Source organism: Tupaia chinensis, unplaced genomic scaffold, assembly GCF_000334495.1.
Source record: "Tupaia chinensis unplaced genomic scaffold, TupChi_1.0 Scaffold000557_1, whole genome shotgun sequence".
Lineage (NCBI taxonomy): Eukaryota > Metazoa > Chordata > Mammalia > Scandentia > Tupaiidae > Tupaia > Tupaia belangeri.
Window position 1 is genome coordinate 2,578,300 of NW_006160069.1, and position 16,499 is coordinate 2,594,798.

General features: G+C 43.2%; 1 protein-coding gene across 1 annotated transcript; it reads right to left on the reverse strand.

Moving 5' to 3' along the window:
* Positions 1–646: 646 nt before the first annotated feature.
* ADAMTS1 (ADAM metallopeptidase with thrombospondin type 1 motif 1) lies at positions 647–9,096 on the reverse strand. Its single transcript, XM_006157709.3, has 9 exons — positions 8,208–9,096; positions 6,335–6,681; positions 5,799–5,931; positions 5,233–5,400; positions 4,516–4,802; positions 4,098–4,284; positions 3,812–3,987; positions 2,773–2,948; positions 647–2,617 (listed from the first exon to the last, which is right to left on the reverse strand). The coding sequence occupies exons 1-9, from the start codon at positions 8,905–8,907 to the stop codon at positions 1,918–1,920; spliced, it is 2,874 nt and encodes a 957-aa protein (XP_006157771.1). The 5' UTR covers positions 8,908–9,096; the 3' UTR covers positions 647–1,917.
* Positions 9,097–16,499: the final 7,403 nt, after the last annotated feature.

Sequence of the window (16,499 nt, forward strand, 5' to 3'; positions counted from 1 at the left end):
AAATACTTCGGGTATTTTTGATAAGCAAGTGAAACACTTGGAGGGTTTGACTCAGATATCCCAGATGAAACTTATGAGGCATCATTTTCTAGTCAGTAACTTAAATATGTTCACGTAAGTTTATTTATTCATGTGGTATCACTGAGATACAAATCAAAAAACATCCAGAACCCAGCCGTATCCATTTAATTGATGGCACATATCAAAGCTTGGCAAACTGAGCCCAGAGAACCAATCTGGCCTGTCATCTGCCTTTGTAAATAACGCTTCTTATAATGTGGCCATGTCCACTCATTTCTGTATTATTTGCAGCTGCTTTTATGCTATGGCAGCATAGTTGAGCAGTTGTGACAACAGATGATATGACCCACGAAGCCCTAAATAGTTGTCATCTAGTTCTTTATAAAGTTTGCTAACCATTGGTGTATTTTATTAGATACATTAGTAACAAACTTATTTATCACTATGGATATCATAGATTCCTTTCCTTTTAACAATCTCATAATCCAAAAATAAATGAAATACATTGAATTAGAACAAGCTACTAATCCCAAAAAACTTAAGAAAAGATTCAGTCTTCACACTCAATGTCTGTGACTGAATCTTCCCAGGAATTAATTTCTACTTCAAAAAACAGACACACACATCCAAAAAGTGTTCTTTTATTATTTCTAGTAACATATATTGCATAAATACTCTATTTTTATATGTACTTTTATAAAAGTGATAACTTAAACGTTTTTATCATTAGAAATAAAGGTATAAAAATAAATATGTTATTATAGGTATTAATCACAAACTATAGTCCTTCTTAGAAGGAATACACAAACCAATACTTATAAAGTACATAGAATTTATAGTAACATGTTTTACTATATACATATGGAAGAAGTCATATTCTCTCTCATGGTGGAAGAGCTGAACAGACATTCACCAGGATACGACTGTTGGACCAGCTGCTGGGGATGGACCTGCTACCCTCAGTAGCTTCTCCACCGTGAGATGAATGTTCTCTATGTCCCCAAACCTGTGGGACCCCATTCTACATACCCCATTCTTGTTCTGGCTTTATATCTCCTCTGTGTGACCTTACTTTGTTGAGACACAAGTGATTTTTTTCACATCCACCTTTTCAAAATAGGCTTACCTAAGGAGGGATGAAAGGCTGGAGGTACCAAGCTCACTGTGTCTTCTCTAGTTTTTACTGGCACCTTGCATTGTGATACTTTTTTGGTTTTGTTTTTGCCTTAGTAGACTCAATACACATTTATAACTACATGGGATTCTTTCTTCCTCAAAATGAATTATAAACAGACTGAGATGGTAAAAGAAGGTAAATATGGGGCTACTGGGGTCATTTCGGATGCTGAGCCTTCCTCTCATACCGAACAATCTCACCTTTTAACTCTTGATAGTAAGGGTAGATAAACATTCTCTGAAATAGTAGCAGCCTTCAGTGGTGCTAGACAAAGATTCTATTTGTGCTCCTTTCTCCCCACATTGCTAGTGAGGTAAAGTAAGCCAAGTTTTAAATGAAATTTCTTCCTCTTGCTTTTCATTTCCCAACCTCCATGATACAAAGTATTTAGTCAAAGTACCAGGAAACAGAGGTTGTAATATTTCTTACAGTTTTACAATCTCTTTTTTTTAATAGATGTAACAAAAGAAATAATAATAATGCCCTAGGGCTTTATTATGCTATATCATTGCTCAGAAGTTAATAATTCTTTTAACTACCCTATCCCATTTGCAACTGACAGGATATCTAATAATTAGCTCTTTTCCTACCTACCTCCACACGTCCCATCTCATCAACACGTCTCACTGGTGGCTGGTAAGATCCACTGGATCCTCCAGCCTTTCTGATTTCAGTGATCAACCTTCCACCCTTTGCCTGTTCCTCCACACTAACACTGCCTAACTGCATTCTGCCATCGTGCAAAAGTCTATGTAATGCTTAGGTTTCTTTAAAGGATCACAGCTCTCGTGAGACAACACCCCTCCATCGTGGGACAGACATTTCAAGGTTCTCTTTTTGTAACCCTTCCCACAAGTCTTGGAGCATGGAGACCAATCCCCCAGCTGCCAGTGGGGGCAAGGCAGGTCTGCGCATGGTCTGGTGCTAGCTGGTTTCACCTCCTTCGCACACTCTGAAGCGGGCTGCCCGTTGATGTCGCGGCATTCTACCAGTCTTCTCTGCCAACCTGATCCACATGACTTAGAGCATTCACCCCACTCTTCAATGACCCACTCTGAAAATGTAGGGATGGCATTGAAAGATTCCTTCTTCTTCTTCACAAAGTAGGTGTATTTAATTTTAGGTCGAAGGGCATTGCCCACGGTGAGAACCTGGATGGTTAAGGGCTCTTTGAGAGGGCTAAAGCTGCGAATTCTTTCCAACGCTGCCGAGGAGCCGCTGTACCGCAAGACTGTACCTTTGTAGGTAATGTCTTGCTCCAAAGTGGACAAAGTGAAGTCACCATTAAGGATATATGTGCCATTGGCAGCTTTGATGGCAAGAAAGCTGCCATTGTTTCTGGATCCCCTGTGATTCCTTTGTTTCACTTCGATGTTTGTGGCTCCCGCTGGGATTGTGACAATATCATGATATCCAGGTCTGTAGGCAAGAAAAGCAGAAATTCATCTCTCATTCATGGGCTAAGTAGCTTACTTAGCTTAAGAACATGTTAATAATTTTAATGTATTTTTTTTTTTTGCCCAGAGTTACATCTACTTTATAAAGTTTCTGAGGGTATGTGTTTTAAAACTTACTTTGCACTTGTAACCGAGCCTGATATTTTCTTGCATGTAGATCCATTTCCTCCACAAATACCACATTTATCAAACTTCTTTTTGGAATCTATGATGCGATCACAACCAGCTTTTACACACTGTCCTTGCACACAGACAGAGGTGGAATCTGGGCTACACGGAGTGCCATCTACAACCTGGGAACAAAAGTACACGTGTGTGGTGTAACACACCAGCGAGAAAGAAGATAATGCTATGAACGCTTCCCTCTGTTTTTCTGATCATACCAATTAACATAGCACTCTCTACGTGCTCTTCATTACTCTTCACTTTGACTTTATCTTTAATAGGACGTGTAGACATCTGAAAAAATCTACAAAGTTTTTGAGTATTTTTGTTTACTGGTGCATCTCTCCTGTAACTAAAGTCACTGAAACTGAACTCTTTATCAATTTGTTTGCTACTGTCGTCTTAGAGCCTAGAGTGATCTCTGCTAACAGCAGGTGCTTCACAAGTCATTTGGTGAATGCTGAGTCTGCAATTTGGGAATTTTTTTATAGCCTTCTGTACTAATGACCCATAATACTCTCAACCACATTAAATTCCATGTTCTACCTCAGAGCTAGAATTACCAGCAAAACAGCAAAAGAAGTGATGCTTCTCATAGTTCGGTATGTCTTCACACATAAGAATAATGAGTGCTCAGATCTCCATTTTAGTAAGTCTGTTTGCACATGCTAATTGCTGGTACCTAATAGCAAGTACTTTGGACCATGCCTAACCTATTTCTCCAAACCACTGGTTGCTGTGTTAATATATAATTTATGTAACCATGAGTGGTCTCTGAAACCTAGTTATACAGACAAGTGCTTGATTTTTTGAAGGGCTTTTCAAAGAAAACTATGGTCAATGAATACAGAAGAAAAGCTCAAAATTGAAACTCAATATATATATTGAGTTCGAAACATTAATATATAAAGAAAACATGTCAAAGATCACATAAAAAGGTAGCACCCAAGGCCTTGGTTCTCAGGCAAAAAGTTAGTATAAAAGTAACTACCTTAGGCTGTAAAACGAAGAAGTAGCCAATGCCTTTGGCTTGACAGATGAGCTTGCACCTGTCCTTTGGTGAGACGCCAGCATACTTGGGTGTCCACTCCACTGCAGGCCCACTCCCAAAAGAAGCTTTTGATAATTCATTATGTGCCTCACATTGTTCCTCTCTGAAGGTTTTTCCTGGGAAAAGAATGATATGAGGAGATGATCACTTTCCACCCTTCAACAGCTTGTCTGTGGGCACAGCTTTTGAACTCCATGTGTCCAAGTTGGAGTCTATCACTGCTCACCATTATTATCTGGACAGTCCTCAATGTTGCATGATCGGTAGCGCACTCGCTTGCCCTCGCAGTACTTCCCTCCGTTCTTTGGGACTGGGTTGTCACATTCCCTCATTGTGTACTGAACTCCTCCACCACAGGTTCTCGAACAGTCTCCCCAGGGACCCCATGGTCCCCAGCTTCCATGAACAGGGGTCTAAATGGGGGACACCAATCATCATTGTTAGAATTCTCTAAAAAGAACTTTTAGGAAATAAAAGAAAAACACATGGGGCAAAGAATCACTAAAATAAGCTATCTTGTATTAGTACCATAATCCATATAGGGGGATAGTTAACTTGGTATCAAACCTTTTGGTTTCATTTCATTCTTTTTTTAAATTCTAAATTTTAAAGGGATGTGAATGTGTTTCAGAACAAAAACTCACATCAAAATGGTTCTTGTCGGTCTTGTTCACACACTTGCCATTCACACACCATTTCCCTTCTCCACAGCTAGTGCCATCTGCCCAGGGAAAGTGTTTGGTTTGGCACACGAGCAACCCGCCAGAGGTGCCAGTGCACCACAAGGTGGTGCATGTGCTCGCTGCATCAGGGCAGTGCTTAGAGTCCTCCCCAAACGTAAACTGGCACTGCCGGTTGGCATCATACAAAGTACCAGGAAGATCAGACAGGAGCTGTATGGGGCTATGAGGTTTGTCCATCAAACACTCCCCTGCAAGAAAAGAAAGTCAAAAAACAATAACAAATAGTTAACAAAAGCATGCAGAGAGTAGCTCGTGGTTTCAGAAAATATTTTTCCAAGATAATACATAGCAAAGTGATTTGAAAACTCTAGGGAAAAATGCCAGAGAGATTTAAATTATGATTAAGATGTTATCCTCAATGGGGTATTTCTGTATTAACAATGACAGGAAATTATTGTTCTGCCAAAAAATGTGAATGAATGGACTTTGGGAGCAATTTAGCCAGAACCACTGTCTTTTATGGGGAAATAAGATCTGAGAAGTTATGATCCTCACAGTGGAAAGTAATGTTGAAGGAAATAAAATAAAAAGAACAAAAAATAAAAAGTTCCTCTAAGCAGAGCTCTGCAACATAGAAGGTTGGATGCAATCTGGAAAGGGTAGCTTGGGCAGTCTTACCGTGACCATTATCCAGAAAAGAAGTAATCATGTAGGCACTGCAGGGAGACCAGGGCTGGCTACGGTCCAAATTGGAAAGCATTGAGGCCATCATGTGGGAATCCTGGTTCACCCCGTTAAGGCTGGCACACTGCTTTGCGTCATCGTGAGGCATGTTGAACACGTGGCCTAGGAAGCAATCCAAAACCCACATTAAAATTTAGCTCATTTGAAGAATTTTTTTTTTCCTCAACAGGGATTCATCTATCTTAAAATGACAATTCTAGAGGACGAAATGTGTTTAGGAGACAATCTATTTTGGACAAAAATGTCTCCTCCTTGTAAGGTGTAAACAAACATGTAAATTCCCAAATGCCCATACCTTGCATTATATCATTGTTTATTCTAATAAAGACAACCATGTTTGTAGCAGTGAATAATTTTCCTATGTTTTCTAAGCTGCTCTGGTATTTAAAATAGTAGCATAACTTGGAGATTCTGTCCCTCTTAAATTAAGATAGTGTTGTACTGTCTTATCAGTTTGAATTCATGACTTGGATTTAACTCCTTCTCTGAAACAGACTTACCTAATTCATGAGCTGTGGTGAAGGCAGCTTGTAAACCATCATCTTCGATGACTGAGCAGCTCCGAGTGGGATCACACACAGTGCCAACATCAGCCATACCAAGAGTGTCACAGGTCTGAGCCCCACACAGGTCCTACCAGGAGCAAAGGCGTATATTCATTAAGGAGGAGAACAGACACCTTGGCATCTAACTCTGCAAGGTGTGTCTTCACATACGTTTTGGAGCATCTTTACCCCTTATTGTTAGAAGTAGAATCGTGAAACTCAAGATATTGGCATTACAGTAATAGAAATAAGTAAGCCAATTAAAACATTAACATGTAAAGGCATTGGTGCTCATATAGTGAACTTCAAATAAAGCATAGGCTAACGGAATGAAAATTTAAGTTGTTCTCCTGCAGAAACCTCCTGAAAGCCATAGTTTTCCCACAATATGCATTTTCCAAAAACATTTTGAAGTACCCTCCTAAACTTATCGTGGTACGACAACAGACTCCCAAGAGGGCGAGTTCGTAACTGAACCATCTGCTTCTCACCTGTCTGGTGAACAGAATCGCTGTGTCGTAATGCTCTGCGTCCCTGTCACTGGGTGGGTTGTGCTGCTTTTGCCAGTTGCAGAAATTCCGCAGTGTGAGGGCAGCATTGGAGGTCACTTCTGGCCCCTTTTGCTCCTCATAGATGACCAAAATCTTCACCACCACCAGGCTAATGGAATTCCGAATGCTGGGGTGTTTGTACAACCCCGCGGCCACCGAGAACAAGGTGAGAAGGTAATGCTTCAGACCACTGCCATGAAACTCTGCCATGGACTGGTCGGCCACCAGCATGGTTTCCACATAGCGGGGGCTGGACACAAATCGCTTCTTTCTTATGTTCCCAGTTCCTGTAAAGAAAACAGTTTGCTCAGGGGCAAGCCCTCCAAGAATAGTTACCTTCTGGGAGTATAAAAGGAAAGCCAAACCTGTCAAGGCAAATAAAACGAAAATACACCCAGAACAACAATAATAAAAATATTTGCACCTCTTCTCACCGAATATGTTATTTTTTAAAGCGGTCTCCTATGCCTTAAATAGAAAGCCCATGTGCTCCTCCCAGAGGTCAGGCTAGTCCTTGTGTGTGCTTGAGCAGGCAGGATTGCTTTTGTCCTCTTTGAAATTCTACATCTGAAGGAGGCATCCTACCCAGCTGTAGTAAAAACTTGGAGCAAGGGCAGCAGGCAGAGTGCCCTGAGTCACTCTCTCACAGGCCGGGACTCAAATCCTGAATGAGATCATCGGGCTCCACGTGGAAGGCCTGGGGCAGGGCTGGGGCTGTGGCCAAGGGGCCGGGCCTGAAGGAATCTCAGCCTGCAATGCTCTGTTCTTTCATTCCAGGGGTCCCTGGGGTGCTCTGCTCTTGCCAAATCCTGGCACGAGGACCACCCACTCTGCCCAGCAGTCTACTACCCCACGGAAATAAGTTCCCGCCTCGATTCGTGGTTGATTATTTGGAAGAGTCCCCCTCAGGGAAGTCCTAACCCGGGCTGTAACCTCTGTCACTTCTCCCAGAAGCAGACAAGCAGGGAGAAAGCAGACATTTCTAAAGGTCTAACGTGAGCATGTTAAGGAACAATAGCAACAAAAGGACCAAGATGATAAAGAAAAGTTAACTGGACTGTAAGCACCGTACACAACACATAGTCAGGAGATGGCGTAGCAGGAGGAAAGAGCGGTGACAAATGTTCAACAGTGCCTGAGAACAGAACTATGGCCGCGAGAGGGGAGAGGGAGACCAAAAGGAGGCGGTGCCGGAGGCCGCGGAGGCGGGGCAAGCCGCGCAAAGACCTCCCGGGCAGGTTCTGCAGAGGCCGGCGCCGTCAGTCAGTCGGGGTCAGCCCCTTATGGGGGGGCGGGGGGGAAGGGAGATAGAAGCCCATAGAACCAGGGCTCGTAGCTCAGCTGCGCGGATTCTCCGGCACCTTCTGAAGTAGGCATCCTGGCTCGCCCTCTCGATCCCCGCCCTCTGAGTGCAGGGTGCATGCTCAGCCGGCAGTTGCAAAACTCGGCGCGACGTTGCAACCCGGCCAAAGAGCACTCAAAATCGTTAAGAAGAGATTAGCGAGATGGAAAGTTAAGTCACACATGCTCACACTATTAAACTGGAAGGAGTCGGGTTAAAAACTCCTTTCCCTGTCGAAACGCTTTGCCTTAGTTTGCAGAAAACTGTTGGTCTGTGCTTTCTTGGTTATTCATTGTTCGGACGAATGGAACTAAGTTTCCAGCAGAATGTGATTAGCTCACTTTCCTGCACTGCAGGTCTCTATCCTGTCCAAAGACAGGCTCCTGCATAGAAGCAATAGTCTGCCCTCCGTCGCTCTGGATAAAGCGAGAGGAGGATGAATGGAGGTACTAGTGAGAGCGACTCGCCTACCTGTTGGCCAGCCGGTGCGTTGAGCCGTCCGGTTCTGGGACCTCCGCTGCGCCTCGTCATTCTCGCCCACGGGCTCTTCGTCGTCCACGACCCCACACTTGCCGCCGGCGCCCCGCACCCCCCGGCTCAAGAGATGGTACCGTGGCTGCGCCGGCTGCTCCTCCCCGCTGGCGGCGGGGTTCAGGCGCTCGGTGGCGGTGGCGGGCGCGGGCTGGATGAAGTACTCCTCGTCCAGCAGGTAGAAAGCGCCGCTCACGCCCTGGCAGAGGCTAAGGGCGGCGGCCGAGTTGGGGTCGCCATTCACCGTGCCGGAGTAGAAGCAGTGCGCTAAATCTCGGTCCGGGTCTAGACGCGGTGCATCGAGCCAGGGGTTGCGCCCCACAGTCTGGACCGTGAAGCCGGGCGCCAGGAAATCGCGGTCCGGCTGCAGCTCTAAGTGCAGCTGTCTGCCGAAGGCTTTCAGTAGGAGACGCGTGGTCCCCTGTCCCGGGACGCGCTCCAGGACTGGGAGCACCAGCTCCTCGTCGTGCTGGGCCGGGCGCCCGGGCCCCCCGGGCACGGCCAGTAGCGCTGCGGCCGTAGCGAGCAGCAGCACCGTGGGCGCGGACTGCGACCCTGGAAACCATGGCACCCGCTCCGCCTTCCGCATGCCGCCGCCTGGCATACACCTTCGGGATCCCTCTGGGACCGCTCGCTGCATCCGAGCTTCCGAGACTCCGCGCGCCTCAGCGCACGGAGCTGCAGAGCTTTTGTTCAAGTTGGAAATGCGGGGCCTCTCTGGCCTCGTTCTAGATTGTTAAAGTTAACAATTACTATTATTCTTTGAAAGCACGCACAGAGCCGGCGACAGCCGAAGCTCCAGGAGTCACTTAAGCTGCACTTCTAACTGCGTGGCTGCAGCGGAGCGCTCTGGAGCGCCTGTAGGGCCGGCCGGAATGAGAGGACCGGGGGCTGGGCCGCGGTGCCGCTCACTCTGAGCAGGGCTGTGCCCTCTCCACCCGGCTGCGCGCCTTGCTTTGCAAAGGCCCCAGGCTCAAAGTCGCTTCCCAGCGAGCGTAAGAATTGGGCTGCCCGGGCGGCTCTTTTATACTTTTAGGAGTACCTCCCGCCCCTCTTCCTCCTCCCTTTTGGCCGCCTTTCCATCCCCAAGACACCGCCCCCAGAGCGCAGGCCTAATAAACTGGGCTCGCAGTCGCCGGCCCAGGCGGGGGAGGGGGCAGCCTCCACTCTGGCTCCACTCCAAGCCAGTCAGTCTGGGGGCGGAAGACGCCGAAGGGGCGCTGTGACCAGCACTTTGTGCCGCTGGGGCGGCTGCGGGGAGAAGGTTCTTCTTTACAGGGCGCCTCTCCCCTGCTGTCCTCCTGGATCGCCTCCCTTCTGGAGGTCCGCAAGTGAAGGAACAGAGTTCCCGCGCTGAGCTGCAGTTCCTGGAAGGAGGGTCGGCGTGGAACGCTGAGTCCCTTCTGCAAGATTTGCGTGTTCTGGAACTGCCCCGAGCACCCCTCCCTCTTACAACTTTCCCTTCCCCAATTTGGTAGATAAGCCAGGACTGCCCTTTTTAGATAAGTGCTTCACTCCACCTCCCCAATCTCCCTCACGTGCCTCGAGAGTTTACTGCAGCGTGCGCCCTTATCCCCAACTTCTACTGGGGGAAGCTGTTTGTCCCTGCACACCGCCCTCCCCAAGCCTGCCTGAATGAGAGGGTAGGAGACATTTCTCAGGCTCTTTGGATTATAAAATACGCTTATGCTGACCTTCCCCTCACCAGCACTGCTGCCCTACGGCGTATTTGAGGCACCCGGGCTCACATTCCCGAAATGGGCAAACTGGACTGTGGTTCAATTCCCTACAGCCCAAGGAAGGAACTGCGCTTTCTCTTTACTCTAGGAAGAATCATCTCCTGCCCAGTCTGCGTACTGACACTTCACAGCAGCTGCAGGGCGTAGGCCGGACTGTCAGAGAGGTGGAAGGAACCCCACTTTCTTGCTCGGGGACCATTGGCTGCCGCTAGGGCTAGAAAGTGTGCAGTGGTGGAATGAGGAACCCGGCTTTCTTCCCGACGCCTTCCTCCTCTTCCTAGCAGGAAGGGACATGGCTGCATCCGCGTTACGAAAGCCTTGCCACCTCCAGGACTCTAAGAAAAAGCGAGGAGGCTCTTCTATCAAAAAAGAGGGAGGAGCTCAATGGCCCGGAGGAAGGAAATGTTTCACAATGCTTTCACAGGCGGAGAGCCACAGGAACAATAGTGAGAACGACTGTCCAAGTCCCGGGGCCGACCCGCGTTGGTTACACTCGCGCACTCCCACTTCCGCGCCTTGCCCGGCCTCCCGGCTCGCCGCGCCATCCCCATCCGGTCCCACCTAGGCTCCTAGAGGATCCGGGCCTTTTCTCGCTCCACCCTAGGTCCTCCCAAAGTTAGAGTGCCCCAGGCAGAAGCATCCCCTTTAGTCTAACTACAGTTTCCGATTCCAAACTCTTCTTTCGGGATACCTTCCAACATCGTTTCTCTCAGCGTTCTAGATTTGCCTACTTCAGAAACAAAACCATGAACTTTGCTTTCTCCTCTTCAGGAAAGATCAAATGTGCAAGAATGGCAGAGAGCAAACTGATTTGCTCTTGAAAGTGCTTACTAACAACTTTTGGTCCCTCTCATTGTTAAGCGTTGAATGATAAACCCAGGACTTCAATGTATTTTAACAGCAGTTTAAGGTCCCTATCTGCACTAGGAGCTTTCTCTTTTCTTGGCTCTTCCACTTGCCCACCATACAACATTTGATGCTGTGTTCTAGCCTTCCTCCCTTCACTCTCCTCCTCTGCAGCCTTTTCTCACCTATTCCATTTCTCCTTCAATATCGACTTCTCCTTAATATTGACGTCTGTACTTATGAGCGCTATCATTGGCTCCTATGTTGTCTGGTCTAACTCCTGCTTCAGCTGTGACCTCGAACACATCCCATCATCCTGTCTCGCTACTTTGCTTTCCAGGCATTTATTTGTATATTCCCCTCTTCCAATACAGTATGGTTTGTCCCTTCTTCTTCTTCTTCTTCTTCTTCTTCTTCTTCTTCTTCTTCTTCTTCTTCTTCTTCTTCTTCTTCTTCTTCTTCTTCTTCTTCATGATTTCATTTTATTTCATCCCATCACTTGTTTCTCCTTAGAAAACGAGATGATTGGGAGAGCATTTGAGGGAAGTCACGACGTTAGGAGATAGTGATCATGAAATCATGAACATGTGATGGCAAAGCCATCAATAAATTTTCAAACCTCTTGCTTAGAGGAAGGCTCAGAAAACAATGTGTAGTGAACAGCAGCTGCAGCCTCACACTGACTTCAAGGTGGAGCTCACAGACATTTGTGGTGGCCTGGGGATGGGAAGACTTAAGACCAGTGATGGTATATAGGATTCCTTTGAATTGGGGTAGGAAGGGAAAATTGAAGACCAGCAGAAAATGTGTAACAAAAAAATTATTGTGTAATGTGTTCGTGTGTCAATTCCTCTACATAAACATTAGTTTCTAAAATCTAGTAATGTAAGTTTGGCCTTTAGTCCTTTTCTGTCCCCGGTGTGTTTTTATTGGAAGTTTATTTAACTTAAGGTATACATTTCTAATGTTACAGGAGTTACTTCAAATCTCTCTATATTTTTTCACATTTCACGTTGTATATATCCAAATAGAGTCGAAAAAACTGAGTTAAAGGAAAAAAAATGGCTAGGAACATGGCTTTTCTATTCTCTGGATTTCTTTCCAGATTTCTGTTCTTTTGCATAATGACTCCAATCTGTTGTGCACCTGTAGTTCTGGGAAATGATTCTTTTTTAATCACTTCAACAGGGACATGAATGTAGGAGTTGCCAATTACTAAGCTGAAAAACTCCATCCATGCTCAGAAGAGCATTTAATCCACCTTTTTTTTTTAAGACCAACACTCTTTAGGCTTGTGATATTGTGCACATATACACGTATAATGCACATATACATGTAAACAAAATGTGAATTAAAAAAAAATTGAAGGTAGAAAGAAGACCGTAAGGTAAAATACATACATGGGAATTGAAAGAAAGTGATTTATAATATTGGTTCCTCATAGTAAGTTTCAAACTCCCATCCTTGTAAAATTTCTGTTCTCTGATTTGAACATGCACTCAGAGGATCCCATGCCATCTTTACTCCTATTCCACTTATTTCTGATTACCTTTTAATAATACACATAGGCCCATATAAACATTATTTTTATATGTTCCAATTTACATACTCAAAGCAACTTATGTTATTAGTAGAGATGACCTAATAAGAGGTAAAGCATTTGATATAAAACTGTTCTCACAAGTTTGAGTTTTAAAAAGCATCGTGAACTTCCTGAAAAAAGGGAAAATTTTGTGCATTTCTCAGTGAAATAAATAACAAGCATTAATTTCTATCAACACTCTAGTGTTTGTATTTGTTTGGAATGCTTTTTACTCATACTTTCATGCCATAGAATTTACCGGCTGGAAATGAGAAAGCTGTTTAGCATTAGTGCTGCTTTTGGAAGCATATGTTATAAAGTAATATTGGACAAATGGGTTTCTTATTTGATAATAAATAATAGTTAAAATATCTTTTGGAAGCATATTGTATGCTCAGAAATGTAGCAAATATTGAAGATAGAAAAATGACTGGCAATTGGACTTAAAATTGTAATGCCTCTCAAATCATGTACTTGCCAAATTGCGAGGAGTATTATCTGTCTAGTCTACTCTCTTTGTTTAATATTTGCAGAATTAAGTCTTGAGGGGATTTAAGTAACTTCCCAAGATTTCACAGCCTGAAGAAAATTAATGGCTAAAGAGTGACTCTGATTCATAAGTTTTAATCAAATGCCTCATAGCATTTTCATCTGTTTGTTTGGTAGGATGTTGTTGGACTTGTGGTCGCTGTTGTTTCCAATGATTACATTTTAGTTACATTTTTAAGTAGGAATTTTCTAACGAAAGATTTCCACCTTAACAGATTCACAACCACAGCACTTCTCTCCCTGCCCACGGGGTGGCGGCGGTCTACAAGAAATGATGTGCAACTCAGGTTTCTGTTTTTTGTTTTACTCTTTGTAAGGGCTTTATATTTGTTTCCAATCATATTTGAGAAATGTTTTTCAAATTTTCTCCTACATTTTGGTATCATGGAAAAGATTTGTTAAATTTTGCAGCATTGAATGTATTTATATTCTTAAGAATAATAACAATGATCTATTTAACCAACCATATTTTAGTCACAGAGCTCTCTTAGCTTAAACCAAAACTCAATTAAACTTAGAAAGAAGGTTATTACTCCCCCTGAGGGAGTAATACTGTGGATCCCTTTTTTTTTTTTCACAGTTGTATTCGTCAAATTCGAGAGTTTCATACAAGTCAAATGAAAAGTTGATAGACATTGGAATCTACTAAGATTAAAAACACATTCATTCCATAGATATCTATTAAGTACATGTTTTTTTTTTTTCACAGTTGTATTCGTCAAATTCGAGAGTTTCATACAAGTCAAATGAAAAGTTGATAGACATTGGAATCTACTAAGATTAAAAACACATTCATTCCATAGATATCTATTAAGTACATGTAATATGCTTAGTACATATCAATACTTAACTATCAATGCTACAGTTAACTGATTTTCTTGCTTTAGAGATGTCGCTTAGTAGCAACAAAAAGTACCTCAAAGGAGAAGAAAAGTAAGAAAATGTTCTGCCACCAGGTGGTGATAAAAGATAACATTTACAATAGCATTTATTTAGTGAATGGATATTTGATGAAATGTTTGACTACACCAAATACAAGTGACTTGCCAATGTTATTATAAATGCAAATTTAAAATAGAATGTTTTATAATATAATATGAATTAATACACAATATCTCTGGTTTAATAAATGCTGGGATTGGAACTGAACAATATCAGTCAGCAGGAGGCATATGTGACCATGAAATAAGAAATTATAAAGTGTTTTACTATTACTTTTCCCCCGAATCCAGTTTACAATTTATTGTTTAGTTGTTTGAGATAGGAGCTATTTTGTATTAGTTTTTCTTTTTTTAGATGTTTTTGTCATACTTCTCCATAGACCTATTTAAGCAGAAACTAGAAGTCAATTTTCTAGATACTTTAAAATTGATATTTGCAAATGATAAAGTGTAATCTTTAATTTTATTTTTAAGCCTCATTCTGTGAGAAGAAGTGTAACTCTATGACACTTTTTTTATATCTTACTGATAACCAGAAGGTGAAATTTGAATTATTGCAGTTCATTGGCAATGCACTAGGGCAATTAAAGCTAGTGGTAGCTCAGATTTACTGACAATTGAGCATCTTCAAAGTCCTGAACTTGCTTCCCAATCTTTCTCACCCACAGAAAATTATAGTTGTGCAGCCCACCGAGGTCAATGGATTAGGTTGAGTGCTTTGGAAAAGTCTGGTCGAGAACTTTCTGATCCAGATAGCTGTCAGGTCACCCTGCCAGCTGGGCACACCAGCAACTGGTCATGGTAGACTAGTATAATTATACAATGTTGATTGGGAAGCTGGAACTAGACAATCTCTGTAAGTAATTGGTAGTTCAGAACATTAGATTTAGTAGCTGTTCTGGAACAGCAGCATACACAAGCAAGGAAGGTCATTCTTTCCCCTGCACTTCATATACAGAGAGAGCTGGGGGTGCAGAGCCAAGTAAATCCACAATGGAACTCTAACATTCTGACTCAGCCACATTTTTGTGGCTTCTGGTTTTTCATGATCTTCCCAGACTCAGCTTCCTTGTGTGCAAAATGAAGATAAAGATAATCCCTGACCTGAAGCATCATTGCAAGAGTTAAAGATAGACTGCCATAGCATATTGATGGATGAATGGGCTGATTATTGTGAGGAACTTAAAGGTGGGCTGAAAGAATGTAAAGGAGGTCAGTGGAATGGTAGAGACTGAGTTCTGACCATGCACTTTGCATTTTGGTCGGAATTAAATATATATATATATATATATACACATATCTATAGGTTGCTTTTCTTTATTCAGTAAATCTCTTCAATTGTGCTGAACAACAAAGCAGAAAAACATGGTGTATGTGATTTAAGGCTCATTGTAGTTAAATGTGTAGAGGGATAAAGTATTAATAAAATAAAGATCACTGGAGACACAGGATTAAAAGTAGAGTAAAAGTTGAAGGCATGAAGGTGATAGTCGAATCAGAGCCAGCCCCAACTGCATTGTTAAGCTTGATCATTCAGGCCCAATAGCAACAGGGATAGTTCCTTTTTTGGAGAAAGAGATATTTTTACTATATGGTGCATGTGCTCACTGAAGAGACAGAGAAACAGAAAGTGAGAAAGAGAGAAAATGAGAAATCACAAAGAGGATGAGCACATTGCAACCCCTTTTGCCTCCATTCTCCTCTTAGGATCTTGGTCATGTACGCACATGCACTTGGCATGATTTTTAAACCTCTTAGTCTAGTACTCAAACTGGTCAGCCATGTGGAAGTCCAGTGATTAACCATTTTATACTATCTGCTGATCCCAATGGGGATTGTTCTTACCCTGTTTAGGATTCAGGTTCAGCTATCCAGGTAGTGGCAACATTCAAGAAATGTTTCTATTTATTCATCTAATCTAGGGAGATTAGGCTGGAGAATATAGTGACTCTGTGTGTGTGTGTGTTTGTGCGCACACGTGCACATGTGTGTGGTGCGTAGTAACTCACGCTCTGTATCCCACCTCCCTGCTTCCTGAGAAGTGACTTCCCGCTGGTCCCTGCCACACTGTGCCTGCTCTTTCATGACACACTCTGATTAAGAACTCAAATCTTAAGACAACAAGACAGGGGAAGAGAGCAATAGCCAATGGTGTCATAATTGAATGCACATTTTTCCTAGGGTTTTGCTCTAACAATGATATTAATGGCTGGTTATTTACCAAGTGCCTAGTGTATGCCAGGCATTTACATAAGCTAATTAATCTTTGTGTGTTAATAGCTCCATTTCACAGATAAGGTGCTTGGGGCATAGAGGCATTGAGAAATTGGACCAAGTTTGGAGCCAGGCAATCTGTTCTTTTAACCTTTAGCACAACTCATGTAAAATATGTGTCCACCTAAATTTAAAACCTTTTAAAGGTGATGGGGACTGAGTTAAGAATCAAAATCACCAATTTCAGATGTATAGCCATTGGCTCAAAGGCCTTTTTTAGTGACTCTCTGGACGTTACTTTCTAATCTGTAAAATGAGCAGCATAGACAGCTCCAGTTCTAATATTCTATAATCAGTTTTG

Excerpts from the sequence above, each read along its gene's own strand:
- ADAMTS1 (XM_006157709.3), bottom strand. The coding sequence starts at position 8,907 with ATGCAGCGAGCGGTCCCAGAGGGATCCCGAAGGTGTATGCCAGGCGGC. Across the intron at positions 5,932-6,334 it reads CGATTCTGTTCACCAGACAG|GACCTGTGTGGGGCTCAGAC; the intron begins GTGAGAAGCAGA and ends TGCTCCTGGTAG. Across the intron at positions 4,285-4,515 it reads CCGACAAGAACCATTTTGAT|ACCCCTGTTCATGGAAGCTG; the intron begins GTGAGTTTTTGT and ends TCCCCCATTTAG.